The sequence below is a fragment of the Synchiropus splendidus genome, chromosome 5, assembly GCF_027744825.2.
Source record: "Synchiropus splendidus isolate RoL2022-P1 chromosome 5, RoL_Sspl_1.0, whole genome shotgun sequence".
Lineage (NCBI taxonomy): Eukaryota > Metazoa > Chordata > Actinopteri > Syngnathiformes > Callionymidae > Synchiropus > Synchiropus splendidus.
The window spans coordinates 13,906,679-13,924,121 of record NC_071338.1 but is presented as its reverse complement, the minus strand read 5'-3'; the positions used below and the strand labels follow the sequence as shown (position 1 = coordinate 13,924,121).

Here is a 17,443-nt window from a genome sequence, read left to right as displayed (position 1 = left end):
GATTCGCCGGCAAACTCACTCACTCTTTTTTTTAACACTGTGACCCTTTTCATTGTTGAAGATGAGATTTTTTTAGCAGCCATGTTGCTTTTAGTTTAATAAGAGTTTGGGCTGTTTCTATTCGACTCACACTTGCCCTGCATTTACTCAGTATCAGATCCATGCTGACCTTTGTCACCAGTTTCATAATCCTTAATAAACCGATGGCTCACCTCGTCCACAGGTGACGCTGCACTCAGACCAAGAGCCAAACTTCCATCTGAAGACTGAGATTGGACCGTTGTCGTCTGACACATTTCGGCTTATGGTGTACTGATATAGGACCCCGGGATTTGTTTCCTGAAAGAGAAGCTGTGACACACAAAGAAATATGTATATTAAAAAATATCAAACAAAACAAAACAAACAAGATAAAAAGATCAACTTTCTGGGAGTCATGTGACCATCGAAAATCTTAGAATATCCTAGTGTTTTTCTGCCGCAGAGATGAAATTATTTTCAGGGCCCACACACACAGTTGTTTGGCTTCATGCTGTTAGTGACCAGTATTTTGAGACAGACTACATACTGTGGTCTCTCCACATTACCCACTGTTGTCCAGGTGAAGCCGTAGGCAAGACAAGAGTGGCCATATGTCTTTGCTTGGGTCAACTTTCTCGTTGATTCATCAAGTGTTTCGCTTGTAATGGCTCGTCCTCTCACAAACTCCTCCATGCTGGCGGTGAATATTCGTTCCTGTATTATATACAGCCCTCTTGTGGTGGTGTTTAAGATGCTCGGCAGTTCAATTAGCTCTGCTCGGTGTAAATCAATGAAGAACGTTGATATATGATTACCATGCAGCATCATCGTGCATACATCGTGAGCACTTCTGCTTTGCAGAAATAATAATAACCCGCACACAATGCTACATATAGCTTGAGAGAGTGTGTGTTTGACATATCCATCTGAGCTGTTGCCTGAATGTTGCTCTCTGTCTAACATCTTCAGAGAATATGGCAGTACGTCCAACTGACCTCATTATTGCTGACCACATCGATCCACACCCACCCACGACCCCTTGATCTCCACGACAATCTGAGAACAGCCACCTGGCCAGCTGCTGCAGCAATCGTGCGCATAATCAAAGACAACCTTTATACTTGTCTTTCTCATTTGTGTATCAACCCATCACCGACTTGAGAGGGCAAATGCTCCATTTGATGTGGCATGTGCACTTTGGATAGGTCTTTATTTAATGGACGAATCCCCGCTTTTATAGTACAGGGATGATGACAACATATTGTGACATTCCACCACCACCATCACCTCATGTTGCAGCACAATAATGCAATAATGCCCCTTGTTGTAGGGATGTAAACACATTTCTGCGAAGATGAAAAAAAATCCCAATTCTTGCAGAGCCAGACCAAAGCAAAACAATGATAAAACGATGGAGGAAAATAATCCCTCCATCTCAATAAGATTCCACTGCTGTTTTACCACAATTAAAATGCGTTCATCAAACTATAAAGACAAATTTCCCAGGATTTTCATAGCTACCTGAATCCACAGCGGCTCCATCGTTGGCCCCGGTGAAGTCAGGTTCTCCAGATGTCCCATCCTTTCGTAGGTAAACACAGTTCCAGCTGCCTTGTACTCCCCGTTCCATTGGATTGTCCAGCCCCCGTTCAGGAAATATTTATTTGGGTTGTCGCTACGCAGTGCCAAAAAATTTCCAGCTTCTGCCACCTCTTCAATCCAGATGTCTCTTGCTCCCTTCGGGATCAATCCAATGTCTACGTAGCCTTGATGACAAGAGGCGAAATCTCAGAATCATGCATTTAAAGCCGCTGAATATTCTACAGAAGAAATAAACATGAATTGGCGACAATAAAGCATTTCTTCATATTGAAGATGGGCTTGGCCTGACAGTCTGTGGTGGAAACTCCTTCAAAGAGCAGCTCTGGGTTTATTTCACAGAAACACAAATGTATAAAAGCCTACCGAGCCCCTCGCTCTCCTCAAATGTCCGTCTCACAGTTTGGCAGGTGGAGCCGTTACCTCGACAAACTCCACAGCGATCCTCAACAGCGTTCGACTCAATCACAGCGTCACAGCCAACACTCTGTTTCACGCACACAAAGGAGGGGAGACACAATATTAGCAGACGGTGAGGAGCAGTGATGTCAGGATTACAATATGAAATTTATACTGTAAAATATAAGGCATATACTGATTGAGTTCACCAATGTCCGTTTTGGGCTTTGGTAAAGACACAAAAAGACAGAGTAAAAAGCAGATCTCAAGTGAAGCAACACAATATGATGACCACTTGTCTCGTGTAAATCGCCTACACTGAAAAAATACCATGGTAAATAAACAGAATTTCACACAATTATTATATTATAGAAATTGTATCTGATGCTAGTTTTTTTTTGTCATGTGGACTGAACGTGTACTTTAACAACGTTACAATGATTAATAATATTTTACCTGTGGGTTTGAAAAAAATCAAAAAATTCTACTAGATTAGATTAGATTATCAGCAATACATACAAAATTCAAGAATCATTTTCCCAGAGATGATCAATTTGCAACTAACCCGATCAGGTCACTTAAGGCAGGGGTCTCAAACATGCATCCTCTGAGCCATTTGCAGTGCTCAGTATGCAGTTCTGTGGCCCCCCAATTTTATCCTGGGAGTGACCCCCGCAGGGCCCCCCTCTTTGTCCAAAGTGAGATGCTTCGAAGACACTGTATAAGTGAATTTCAATGGATGACATTTAGTGTCTTGATATGGTAGAATGTGTCCCCACACATCAGTTGTTGTTTCCATTTAACAAGCACAAAAATAAATGTCAGCTAACAGCTTACACCAGATTTTACAGTGGTACCTCGGTTCTCGACCACAATCTGTTCCAGACGGATGTTCGAGAAGCGATTTGTTCAAAATCTGAATCGATTTTTCCCATTACAATTATTGGAAAAAGAAATTATGTGTTCCAAGGCTTTTGTAGTTGTGAATGTAGAGTGTCTGCTGCAGGTGCGACAACAGGACATCAAACCCTGGAGTGTGCGCTCCAGCCTCAGAGGTGTGGAGAGCGAGCACCTCCCCTGTGACACTCTACCACGGTCCAGTGTGGAGACAGGAAAGGTTTTACACCTCAGTATGAAGAAAAAACAGTCAGTAAATGTAGCTAACGGGACACATCTGCATACAGAGGCTGCGTTATACACAATAACAAAGCGCGTCGTGGGTCAGCTGATCGGTCCGTGTACGTTATGTTTTTTCCGGCTTTTTTCGGGGGCGTTTGAGTTCTGGATTTTTGTTCGAAATCTGAAGCAAAAAAATCTCAAAATTTTTGTTCGAACTCCGATTTGTTTGAATTCCGGGACGTTCGAAAACCGAGGTACCACTGTATATTCTTTGTATCCTTATGTATCATTTGTCATCAACCCTTGATATTTCCACTCTGAATGTCAAAGCGGAAACTGTATATGTTGAAGCCTGTATGTGTGCATGCACGTTCTGACGGTCCTTTCAACTGAGAGCGTTGATCACTGAAACCAATCTTTGTGTCTATCATCCTCGTCCTTTAGTACAAGATTTTAATTCCAGATCTTTAGAAAAAAACAAGAAATGCTTCCTTTTGAACATAAATGCCACAAAAAACATGAAAGAAGAGCTTCAAGTCAATAGCAAGAAGCATCTGTGACTGGCTTTCGGGCCAAGTGATTACGCTTGAGCGCACCATTACCATCAGAGACAATGTCATTGTAATAGACATTTTCATACTGAAGGTCAAACGTACAAACTATGTGAGAGATGTCTGCACAATCATCCAAGCTACAGGGGACTCTGCCTTGTCTGACCCAGATATTGAAAGAACACTACCTTACAGACGCCATTAACGCACATATCCCTGCTTTTGTTGCCCTCGAAACAAGGAGTCCCGTCGACCACTGCGTCACGCATCTTTTCAGAGAAATGTTCATTGAGAGGACGGCAGTGTAGCTCACAAGGGCTCACTAGAAGACAGGGACATGTAGTCTTTCAAAATTTCTCACAATGGCATCACAAATGTACTGACTCACCTTTGTTGATGACAGCGACCCATTTGTAGAACTTGCCCTTGTATGGAAGACCGTCATACTGACTGCACTGGACATCTCTGAAGGTGGAGACTTCAGAAGTACACGGGGCGGTATTACAGATTCTGTACCTCTGTCTTTCTCCCAAACAATACCTGCCTCTGTATTTGGGCCTGAGGAAAACGATATGTAATATAATATTGTCCCAAAATGTTCGAGTCGTATAGTATAACAATAGCAGTAGTATACTTAGTATCACCATGAAACAAACACTTGTGGTCATTTAAGACACCTTCATTTGAGCTGAAGACATGAGCTGATCCAGAAGGCAACTTCTGTCCGAGACTAGTGTAACAGCAGGAAGAAACATTTGTGTATAAGAATGATATTTGAAAAAAAGAGATGGAGGATTTACTATCCTTCACAAGTCATAGGAAATGAAAGTGGCCTTTGAAAAAACAGAATCAATCAAGAGAAGGCAGCATGAAGATTCAAGGAGGTGTTGAATGCTGAAGCCACATGTGGGTGGAAAGCTCATTTGCTGATGGATGCAGGAAGAACAATCATTTGATGGAGTCACCCCTCACTTCAGTCACAGAGTGGTTGAAATGGAGGATTAAAAAAAATGCTGTCAACAGACATCAAAATTCCAAGGCAGCAGGATGCGGATATATATTAGTCGTTGGACTACATATATATGGGGATGGATATATATATATATATATATATATATATATATATATATATATATATATATATATATATATATATATATATATATATATATATATATATATATATATAGTCCAAATATATAGTAGTACATATATATATATATATATATATATCCATGAGTGGACCATGGAAATATCCTCTTGGAGATGATGAACCTTACACTGGGTTATCACAGTCTCGCTGGGCACTCTGGACTCCTGAGCCACAGGACCTGGAACAGCTACTCCACTCGCTCCACGTAGCCCAACCGCCATTGACACTTTTGGGATGAATGGAAGTAGGTACACACGAGCCACTAATACACCACTGGTGACGCAGAAGAAAATACAGTACGCGTGTTAATTCTTGCATTCTAACTCAATAAATAAACTACAGTTATATTTTCTTCTACTGATATTACTACTACTACAACAAAGTGGCTAATTACATAGTAATACACAATATCATAAGACTTTTGAGCTCTTTTGGACAACACTTCCTTGGACATCTGGGGGATATAAAAATACAGCGTCTTATGAGAAGACATTTTGCTGTGTCCTTTAATTTTCTCTGTGTAAGTGCAACAAATTTTGATCACAACCAATTATTAGTACTGTATGTACAGGTGAAACACAAATTTGAATTCGAAACAAAATACATCTGAAGCCTCCACTGCTTATCAGGATGAGTTATTCCATTTGGGTTGGAGTGTGCTTGGACCCATTTTATGCTTCCTTGGGCAAGAATCCCTGCCACCCCAAAAGGAAATCATCACACAAAGTTTTCATATGGAAATGTGTGTGGGGCGCACAGAGAGAGGCCAAACATGCAGCTGGCACATGATCACACAGAACTGCATGAAGGCCAATCATACGCAAGATAGGAGAGAAATTCTGACAGGAGTCAGTAGAAGCCGTTTTGTACAAACAAATCAATCCCACATCGAACCCCATATCCAACCACCATTACGTGGAAAAGAACAGTCACCTTGTCCTCTCCACAACTGGTGCCATCCACGGCCCCGTCGAGCTTTGAGTGACAGGTTGCTCCCACCGTGCACCACAAGGAGCTGCAAACAGTCTTAGAAACAACAACAAAAAAATCATTATCCATATCAATTCAGGTGGTGTGCAGACCAGCAGACCAGTCAAGCTTTCCTCTAAGGAATCATTAGCAGAAAATTGACGTTGAAACACATTGAAAGCTTCATAGTTCAAACTACCTCAATGGATCCAGTGACTTGGGGTAGAAAAGCAAACAAGTCAAATTATATCATATAGAGGTTATAGGCTCATTTTCTTTCACCAGGTTTTTGTACAACATACTGTCATGGAGTGGGCACCTTCAATACTTCAAAACTTGGACTCACGAGTGAGATCTAAGAGACCACAAAGAGGAGTTTGTTTCCTGCACAGGCAAATGATTTCCGGCCGCTGTGATAACACCAAAGGTCAGATGCTGTAGCTCTATTTATCAAGTCTATCTTCAGTGAGAGGTTCAGTCTGGTCTGAGGCCATTCTTTTGTTTTGCGTGACATTTCTGGAAGACATTGCTGGATTATCTGCTTCTTGTTTCACATCTTGCTTCCATCATTGTCCATGAACCCATGACCAGGGATTCTTCTTCAGCGTCAACACTCACTTTAGTGTTGAGCCTTCGCTTTTATGAGCATCTCTTGTGAGTCTCTTCCTGGGCAATTACTTATTGATCTACACTGAAGACAGACAAACAGAATAATGCTTGAAATGCCCAAAACACAGAGGGAATTATACCAGTACTCGAGCAAGATCATCAAACACGATGGCACAGGGAGGAACAAAAAAAAATACTGCAACTACAAGATTTTGAATAAGTCTGCAGACGTGTGTCATACAAACTTAGACTCAAGCAGATTTTGTCAGACATTTATCAGTATAAGTTCACATAACTCAATGAGGGACAATGACTATGGCTAATAAGCCCATTGTACTATTTTGAGGTCAGGTAGATTTTTTTTATTTTTTACTTTTTACCTCTGACAAGGTGGTTATGTCTTTGATTGTACTGACATCACTTCAGTTGCTTATATATGTTGCTTTATCTGGTAAAGTCGTGGCTAGATGTTTTCAAACACAGTTGAGATACATTATAATTTTGGCCAATGTTCAATGTGTTAATAAGCAAATGATCACAGGCATTGATAATGTATGTGGTGGACCAGCGGAAAAACTACCCGCACCACAGATAACTACCATCAACAGCTTAGTGTGAGTAGCAAAGGATAGATGCATGCAGAGATACATAGACAGTCCATTACACACTGTCTTTCCCTTATGAAATTACTATTATTCACAACCCTAATAAGTCAAATGAAACATTGACACAAAAAAGGATTGTGGTGTGTAGAGAGCTTTGAGAAAATTCAAAAAGAGAAGCTGCTGCTGAGAATAGCAGAACAAGAAAGAAGAGTTGAAAACGTCGATTGAAAGAGGTACTTGTTAAAGCACAAATGGGATTCGATTTACTGGATGAGAGGCTTACATCCATGTCGTCACAAAGCAGGGAACCAGATCCGTACTTGAGCTGGCATTGATGAGCAGCACTATAGAGAACCCCAGGAAGCACGGTGCTCAAGTGAAGTTTATCTTTGGCAGGAACGTCATCCAGGCACGAGCCCCAGCCACGGCTGTGAGAGAGCAGATCATAATGGAAAATCTTTGTTATGACATTTCATGTCGGCATGTCATCCGCTTGCAGACAAGTTTCAAGTGACACAATGTCAGTGAAACATTTCTCTCTGGACCCCCTGAGCTTCAGTTACGAGGTGACTCCTTCAAGATACTTAATAGAGAGCTTTGCTTGTAATGCCTTCACAATGGATCTTGAAAAGTCACATGGTTTTGCAGTGCATTGTGGGCCTTGGTCGCAATATGTACAATCAACAAACTTTGCTAACATGTTCCCGCTGAATGCATGGTACAACAGCGCCACCTCCAGGGTCAAGAGCAGACTTCAGCGCATCGTACGTTCTGCTGAGAAGGTGATCGGTTGCAGCCGGCCACCTCTTCAGAACCTGTGTGTCTACAGGACCCAGAGACGTGCAGGTCGGATCAGAGCCGTCCCTTCTCATCCTTGACATGGACTGTTTGTTCCTCTTCCCTCTGGCAGGAGGCTACGGTCCATCCAGACCAGAACCTCCCGTCACAGGAACAGCTTCTTCCACTGTGCCGTCAGACTGTTGAATTCGTGAACAGCCTCAGCATTTTATTTTATTTTATTTTATTTTTTCTGTCAGCACTTTATTCCAGAACAGTTGGTAGGCTCCCCACTGACTATGGCAATAAATTCAATTCTGATTCTGATTCTTATATCAACACTACAAAAAAAAGAAAACGTCGATGGACTATACCGGAACGACCGGGACCCAGATCCAAAAGCTCTGTGCCTCAAAAAATTCGAGGAATTGACAATGTTGATCCATATGAGGAGAGCTACAATTACAAACTCAAAATGAATGAGTGAAGGTGGTCGGCTTTGCCTTTGATTGATGCTACACATGAAACAGCACTGCAAATGCTTTGATGGAATTTTTGATTATAACGAGAGGAAATGTACTTTTGCCTCTGTTTGTTGCATTCAGACATTTAAAAAACCGTCAACAAACTCTAAATTCATCTCGGATGACTGAAGAGAGATGAGCTGCGTTGCCTTTGGTTGTTGCCCTCAGCCAGCTCAGCTGACCAAGGGGAAGTCATATGTGCTGCTTATGAAACAGCATGACACATGTTTTGATCAGATGGTTTTTGTTCAAACTTTCCAGTGGAAAAATGGTGTGAACACACCAATCACCGCCAAGTGTCGGGTGACTGCATCAAAGGTGATGTTTGGCCATCTAAGGGCTGCCATCCAAAATGTTGCCGACCCATTTCTCCTCCTGTCCACACAACGTTCAAAGAGCTTGAATTCCTCCCATCCTGTTGGCTAACAACCCCGAAGGCAGACCTTGTTAATCTGCTCTGAATTTTTTACATTTTTCCTTTGTTTTCTGTTTTCATGGGTTTTGTTTTACATGTATTTCTTCTGCATGTCATTGAAACAATAATTTAAAAATGTGAATGGATAAGAACTTAAATGATAATCATCACTTCCAGTTTTTATACGTGGAAATAAATTGATTAAACGGTTCATCTCATTGACTGATGAATCACAGAAACCATTCTCCTGACACCAGGGGTCCGTTTTGATAGGCATGTGCAATGAACCTGGCGAGAGGGCCGAAAGTGCAGGTTGCCTACTTCAGAAATGAGTTTTCCGTTTCACAGCAGGTGGTACCGATTCAACGAATGAGGGACTCGTGGATGAGGATATAAAGAGCCTTAGTCAATGAAACACATGTAACACAATTACCATGGAAACAGGTGAAACCAAGGGTCGATCCTCCTCCAGCTCCGCAGCGGCGATGGAACCTTCCATGAAGGTTTATGCAGAAAGTGAGGGCATTTTAAGAGCTACCCAACAAAGTGTTATTGCGAAAAAAGAGTGATTCTTCTCGGGTGTGCTCCAGGCATGAAGTGAGCTTTGAAAAGCAGAGTAAGTTATAGTTTGATGGCGTGCAACCGTGGTCTCAATTGTCATGTCCTTATTGAACAGCGTTCATAGAATTGACGCACTTCTATTGGAGGAGATGAAATGAATGTGACTCCAACACTACGAGTGTGCAGGATAGCCTGAACAGCCTAACACTGGTGAGAGTTTAAACAACTGTGTTTGTCCTTAAATAGATTTTCAAGGACGGCCAATTGAATGCTTGAAGAGGGACGACGAAGTCCTCAAAGTCCACTGGGGTAGACATTGAACTTGTGAAAGAAAGAATGATGTCTCAGTTAATGTCAATGTCAGTTAGAGACAGAAAAGAGTTGAAGTGTTTGAGCGCACCCAACTGAGGTAAAACAAACTTTCCTCTTAGCCTTACCTGCTCCTCTGAAGGAATCTATGGCACATTTGAGGCATGTGCAAGTTCTGTCACATACTGTCACATCCTCTGCCTGCCATTCCTCTGTTTTGCTCAGTTTTTTCAAGATTTCCATTTTTTTACAAGCATCGTTTCCACAGCTAAATTTCTGGTTTGCGTATAAACAAAGGGATATTTCTTAGCTGGGATCACAATTACCCTTTCCACAAAGGTTCTCATTCGTGAATGACATCACATCCAATTGGGTGATGATCATCCTCATCTGAAAAAACTAGGGGTGGGATTCAATTAAAAAAAATCTAGTTAATCAAAGAATTTGTGATTAATTAATCTCAACTGATCGCAGTTTAATGGTACATGAACATTTGCCACATTTTTCAATTTGAATGAACTTGGTATATTGCAGAATCAAATGATGGACATATACATTTAAACAACAAAATGTTTATTTTGCATCAGTTTGACAATAGCACAATAAACGAAAAAAGAAAAGTTTTTATATCACCTTATTTAAACTAGAGCTCCTTTAATGTCTTGAAAATATTTGTATAAGAATTTCAATTTTATAAGAATTTCAAGTACATTCAGAGTAGTGGAAACCCTGGCCACTGTGTAGTGAAAAACATCCCTGAACCAAAGCAAACAGATGCTTTTGTTTGCTTCTGTTCAGGGATTCCTCCATGTTTGTTGTTGTTGTTATCATCCTAGCTGCCATGTGTCTTGTGCATCAGTGTGATCAGTGGACCAGGAACTCCTGCACTGACAAAGGTTCTGTGTTGTGTTGTAGCACGCTGTTTAATTAAATAAAATTATTTTTTGTTGTAATTAATGAATCATAATAATGTTGTAATTAATTAATCCTAATTAAGTCCCACCACTAGAAAAAAACTAAAAAAAAAGTCACTCAATTCATTCAGGGTTTTCACTGAATCGGCTTTCGGAAACAGCCACCAGTGCTATGATGGAATCAGTGATGGAACCTAACAGCAAATGTTGGAACTGTTTTTTCGACTGTATCAGTATTTTTTTTAATCCTTAGCGTCAAGCTCAGTTGTTAAGGACAAAAGGAAAACCATGATCGGAAACGTGACATCACACACCTGCTTCATGGAAGCATTAACACTTGGTACATGCACAGAGAGAAAAGAGCAAAGGCAATTAAAATGTTCCCCATGGCTGACTCTGGTCGACAAGGGCCTTACTCTCGCATTATAAATGACCCTTTATGGCTCTTTGAAAAACAAGTGACCCTCTTTACACTGGATCAATTCAACTCAAATAGCTGCACGTGATTCTGAGGGACTTGGGTTCGGTATTGAAGTACAGTGGTACCTCGGTTCTCGACCACAATCCGTTCTAGAAGGCCGTTCGAGAAGCAATTTGTTCAAAATCTGGAAAAAGAAATAATGCATTCCAAGCCTTAAAATAGTCTTTTGTAGGAGTGAATGTAGAGTGTCTGCTGCAGGTGCGCTGTTCCTCTATGTGTGTGGCCGCTGCATGTGGGAGGGGTTGCCGAGTGAGTGAGGTCTCTCCAGAAGTGAAGAGGTGCCCGGTGCGTGTCCAGCTCTGAATGTGCGCTTCTGTGCAGTTTGGCTGTGACAAAGTCATAAACCAAGTAACGCTCTGTCCCAGACTCGCCTCATCCCTGTCCCAGCTCCTGCCCACAACAGGACATCAAACCCTGGAGTGTGCTCTCCAGCCTCAGAGGTGTGGAGAGCAAGCACCTCCCCTGTGACACTCTACCACGGTCCAGTGTGGAGACAGGAAAGGTTTTACACCTCAATATGAAGAAAAAACAGTCAGTAAATGTAGCTAACGGGACACGTCTGCATACAGAGGCTGCGTTATACACAATAACAAAGCGCATCGTGGGTCAGCTGATCGGTCCGTTGTACGTTGTGGGTGCGGCTTTTTTCAGGGGCGTTCGAGTTCTGAATTTTCGTTCGAAAGAGAGACAGATCCAGTTTGTTTGAAGTCCGAGACGTTCGAAAACCAAGGTAGCACTGTACTCTTCTAGGTGCAATTCACTCTCAAGGTCGCTGAATCTCTGAGAACTGAATTTAAGTTAATATTGCCATGATGTCAGTGAATTTATGGGCACATGAGGTGGGGCTCATCACACCTGTGATCTCAGCTACACTTGGGGGTAACAGGGCAGGAAGAATAGAAGCTGCAGCTTTTGCATGGCTCAGTTTGTTGCTTGCTCCCAGTGAACTAGTGCAGCGTTGAAACGTCAGCGTGAACACATGTGCGTTAGCAGTGATGACTCATTTCCAGGATGAAGAAGCATGAGAAAAAGGTAACAGTGTATCGAGTAAAAGAAACACATTCCACTATACACGTCTATTTCCGTTTGAGCAGCACAATTAGATCAATAATAATCTTCACGTACTGGCTGCTCCCTCAGTGTCACACTCAGTCCTGTATAAATATAGTTGTCCTCTATAGATTTATCAACAGAATGTTTTGGTAATATATTGCTCCGTGCATAGTATACTTTGCTGCATCTTTGCAAGCCACTGTTCACGAGGTCATGTACCCAACTGCCAATGATAAACAAACATACTTTTCGCACTGTAGGTGCACAGAGTGTGTCACATCAGAGAGCCGCATGTGTTGAGGCGGAAAACTGCACGCACACAACTATGATTTATACGTAAACCTTTGTCCGTCCAGCCTATATATATATATATATATATATATATATATATATATATATATATATATATATATATATATATATATATATATATATATATATATATATATATATATATATATATATATATATATATATATGTATATATATATATATATATATATATATATGTTAATGTAAATGAGTTATTAACAAATTTAAATGAATAACTCTGACTTAATATGGACGACTACAGTTGAAAATTTACTGCTACTGACACCTCAGCCATTTGCCAACAAAGGTGGAGGGAATTTGGATATTTACGAGTTTAGCCTCTGCAGATATCATGATCTATTAAACTGGTGTTCGGGGGGCGGGCTGTTACCTTGCTTATCCACACTGCTCAGGCACGCCCACACAAACAGTCCAACTGCTCCACTTTGTGCAGCAAACTCCCACCGGCGTCAAACTCATTCCAGGCTCTCTGCCTTGACCAAGAAGTCAAACAGCTCAAATGCTGCGGAGTAAGCAACTCCCACATAATGAATCCCAGCTGCACACGATGGACTGAGAAACAAGGGCAACTGAGGTGAAATGGAGCAGACGTTTGAGGTAAAATCAACAGTAAATGTAAGGATAAAGAAGTACATCATTGAACTAAATGACTCAGAATATGGTGGGGAAAATTGCAAATGAGGACAGCTTACGTGTGATTCTGAGTCAACATAAAAGTTCTTTCAAACTTCTTAAATTAGAAGCGTAAAAACTTAACTTTTACGTCAGAAGCAGCCGATGACTGACTTATGCCCACAGAATGCAATCTTGATTTCTACAGTATATAAACCTATTTGTCAGGTGAACTGAGGGACTGAGACTAGAAAGACTAGATCACAAAGGCGAACTAGTGTTACAGCTTAAATAAGTGAGGTTTAAAATGTTTGATTTCCATTTCATCTGTATACATTTCTATTGTTTATGACACTGAAATAACAGATACAAGTTAGTCATGAGTCAGAACAAAAAAAAAAAATGAAGGGCCCTATACTGTAATAGGTATCGACTGTCAACTGTCCTGTACCAGGAAAAATATGGCTTTTTGAAAGCCGCCAGAAAAAGTGTAACTGTAATGTACTCAGCCACTGAAGCTTTCTCACTGTGCTAGCCACTAGTGTTGCTGATGTGTTTTTAAAATTTTGTCGGTCATAAAAATATATGATCCAACTGGAAATGAAGCAGATGAAATTATTATTGATTAGAAAATGAAGTGAAAGCGTGAAGTCAAGTTTAAAAACTGTGGCTAAAAAAAGGCTGATAGCTGGTGAGATTAAAGTGGGTGCTGTATATATAATATATAATAATATAATACATATGTCTGTCATCAACGCCCTGAAAATATGTTCTTAATATGTGTTTGGAACTGTATTGCATCCTGTTACTCCAAATAATTGTTTTTATTCATGTTTCAATGAGAAAAAAAGCGAAATTTGAATCATGTGTGAACATAAAACATTGTCCAACTTATAAAAAACTATGATCTCACCCAGGTGGGTTCAGAGACAGACAGCATGGTCATCTTCTCAACCCCAAGGCAACACATTCTAATGTGCTGAGAAATACAGTTCATACCTTGAACGGGAGGGTGTTTCCTCCAAACTACAATGATTTATACTTCAAAGATTACATATTTATTGGAGACTTGCCAAGGTGTTATGTTTAGAGCCAGCAACTCTCACAACAGGAAAAGAGCGTAATATACTTCCAACATCTTGCTGTTTTGAGATTTGTGGTCACCTCATTTTAAAATATTCTCCCTGGTGAAAATGCCCAAATCAGAGTCTTTCGGAAAGCGAGTGCCTTGCTGTCTCAGTGGTACTCACTCAAGGAAGCGTGTTATGTACTGGCGGCTGCAGTGGGACCACCGGGGTAGAGAGGTGCCGTACACAAGCTGTGGAGACATCACATAGGGCCATTTCCCAGCAGGTTCACAGTCGTTACCGTTGCCGTCATGCTGAATCCCAAAGCTGTGCCAAATACCAGAGAACACAGAGAGTCATGAAACACTTATAACACCAGCAAACCCTCTTAAGTGCAAAAGCAAAATATATCAGTCTGTGTTCCACTTCACTGACTGCGGTCTGCCGAACCAGGAGACATAAACTATGCATCAGAGGGAAGAAAAAGAGAATCTAAACAACATCTTCATAAACACATATGGATATTTTTGCTCTGTCGGCCACTTCCCACCACAGCTGGGGTGGATTGTGGTGGGTCTGTTTGTACATGTTTGTTTCAGAAGTAAGAGCGGCAGGTAAATCAAACTTTTGTTTGATCATTTTCCACATACTGAGCTTTACATTAATGCATCTGAAAATCATAATAATATTATCATAATATCATGCAAAAATAGTACAATAATATGCTAAAATTAGGTTAACGCAATAACTGTCATGAACTTTAATGCTACTCATATTTTTGTCAGATATCAGATGGTTCAGAAGTTATTCGAAGTTGCATTTGACCTGAACTTGTCTTGACTCATGTGGAGACTTTTCCGACAATCTCTAAAGTAGTCATATTTGGGTCGAACCAAAACGTAAAATGAACACTGGACCAAGGCTTCCTAGCGTTTGTAAAACATTTCTATTTGATACAATGGCTGTCAGTTGAATAAAAGCAGAGAAGGATGCTTTCAGTTTTTTGATAAATGCATGGACAAGACAAAACAGAGCAAGCTTATATGAAAACCCAGCTGGCACCTACAGTAGATGAATTGGAATTTGGAGTGTCGTCCACAGAACTAAGTCTTGTAATTACACACAGATAGAAATCACTCGCAGCCAAAGTCTGCCTTCCTTTCAATCCAAACATGGCCACCATATCTGTGTGTTCTCCTTCCTTCTTTACAGTACTTTGATGGGAAGATACAGGAAGTGCTGCCTCTGCTTTGGTGACGTATGTGCGGCGTTCTTACAAGTTGTGCTATTTTGTGCTGTGTTTGCAATGCTATCCTCCAGCAAGATTCTACTTGGTGCTTATCTTGAGGAACATTCTTGACAGTATGTTGGGTTGTTGTAATAAACAGACATTTGTATGGACAAAGCCTGATCTCGCCCTCTGTCAATAGATCTCTGTCAATAATCTTAAACACTTATGGTGGACTGTAAAGCCACAATAGGTCACTGACAGCTTCGAACTAAAAGCAAGGCCAAAACAAGCTGTTGTCAATACCTGTTTCTCAGGGGTTGTGTTGTGCTCAACAGGGAAGAATTGGGACACGGTTATGTCATCTCATATGCACCAACACAGCCATTATGGAAGTCACAGTACAACACGGCGCTTATTGATTTTCTCTCCTGCTTCCAGCATGTTAGCACTATTGTGACGACAGCTTGAAGTCCTCCAGGTTGCTGCTTCCTTTTTGAACTTTATAAAAATGTACACTGGCCTTCAACCTATACCACGCACTTATTAATGTTTGCCACCTGGACCCTTTGTTTGCTTTTCATATCACCAATTCTTTCTTCAAATTTGTTTTAAAAATCAATCCCATTCACAGGGTGTTTTTTTCAGGTCTGTCCCACCTTCAGTATTGAGTGGCTTAGACTCAAAACAACATGTTGTGTTCAAGCTTTTATGAGTGAAACTTTGTGAACTGGCTGCGCCGTCACAAAAATCGCACAACCATTTGTACTTTTCACCAACTGTTCTGGTTTCAACCATTGTTCATTGGGAAAACAAAACTCACTTGGTGCTGCATTTCAACCGGTGAACTGAAAGCCATGTGACATCACTACAAAACTCCAAACTGAAAGGCTGATTTGAGGAGCACTGTATTGCTTTCCACAAAGTGTTTATTGATGTTTCACAGCATATTCTGATTCCTCACGGTTCAGCAAAAATGAAAACAAGAATAAAATGGGTAACAAGAACGTCCTAGTACCTGAAGTCAGGAAAATCTGTTGTCAAATGAACCCGGGTAAAAGAAAGCACATTGATATTCTTTCATGGTGTTCCAAACTCATTGGGAACAACGCTCTTGTGTGACTGTTGTCCTTACTTGTGTCCAAGCTCGTGAGCCACTGTGAAGGCTAACGGGAGGCCAGTGTCCTCGCTGATGCTGCAGCTCCGATGTGACTGACACATTCCAGCAACATGAGAGAGACCCAAGGTCTCACACGGGGAGTTAATGGCAGCACATATGTCTTTCCTGTCAACACACCAGATGAAGACGAAGAAAAATGAGTCAGATGAGGACGAGGAAGAATGTCACAAAATGAGCTACTATGAGACATCTGATGAGGTTCATGGAGGTGATGAGTGAGGACATGAGGCGGACAGGTGTGACTACAGGACGAGGAGGAGAGTGACAGACCTCTGACTGGATATGCTGAAAGGCAAAGAACAAAGTGGGGAAATACTAGATGGTAGTTTAAAAAACGTAAGCTTTTAGCATAAAATACTCCATGCTCAATAGTTTTCCTGTACACTGAAGCCCTGTTCAAATAATTCATGACAATTCCAAGTTCGCCTCTCTATGGCACTCTGTAATATTGTTGAAGACAAGCTGAGAAGCTCTGTTCCCCACAGGCAACAGAACTCAAAATGTGACGCTGGCATCATCACATTTAAGAATTTTTCTATTTTCCAATCTGATCACATATATAAATAAGCCATTAAAAAAGCATCCCTCAGCTGTGCAGTTCTGAAGCACCACTGCCACGGTATCAACTGCCTCCTCCAAATGCTCACGACAATTCCAGACCTTGACAGCATGCAGGCAAGATTGTAGTTGACTGTTGTGACATTGTCAATGCAAACTGTAGCCCTCAGGGGGGAGGCTGCGGTCATTCAGGACCAAAACATTCTGTGTTTATCCCCGTCATTGTCTCCCTAATAAAATGTGCCTCAAACCCCCAGTGGCACTTTGTTCTTCAGACAGAGACAGAGAGCGAGAGCACACACCAGCACAGGGGCCTTGGGGTGGATGTCCTGGTGTAATTATCCACAGCCTCCAGTGTATAGTAGTGTCTGTCAAGATGTTTCTGATCCCCTCACTGGGGAACTCC

At 41.2% G+C, this 17,443-nt stretch overlaps 1 protein-coding gene across 1 annotated transcript in view; it reads right to left on the bottom strand.

Moving 5' to 3' along the window:
- Positions 1 to 17,443, bottom strand: part of LOC128758698 (A disintegrin and metalloproteinase with thrombospondin motifs 7) — a 51,759-nt gene that overhangs the window by 15,181 nt on the left and 19,135 nt on the right. Inside the window, exons 7-16 of the mRNA XM_053864924.1 lie at positions 16,435 to 16,584; positions 14,255 to 14,398; positions 7,309 to 7,453; positions 5,776 to 5,868; positions 4,970 to 5,115; positions 4,078 to 4,247; positions 3,878 to 4,011; positions 1,987 to 2,107; positions 1,543 to 1,787; positions 213 to 351 (exon numbers count right to left, since the gene is read on the bottom strand). Of these exons, the coding sequence (XP_053720899.1) occupies positions 213 to 351; positions 1,543 to 1,787; positions 1,987 to 2,107; positions 3,878 to 4,011; positions 4,078 to 4,247; positions 4,970 to 5,115; positions 5,776 to 5,868; positions 7,309 to 7,453; positions 14,255 to 14,398; positions 16,435 to 16,584 (1,487 nt within the window). The remainder of the gene's footprint in view (positions 1 to 212; positions 352 to 1,542; positions 1,788 to 1,986; positions 2,108 to 3,877; positions 4,012 to 4,077; positions 4,248 to 4,969; positions 5,116 to 5,775; positions 5,869 to 7,308; positions 7,454 to 14,254; positions 14,399 to 16,434; positions 16,585 to 17,443) is intronic.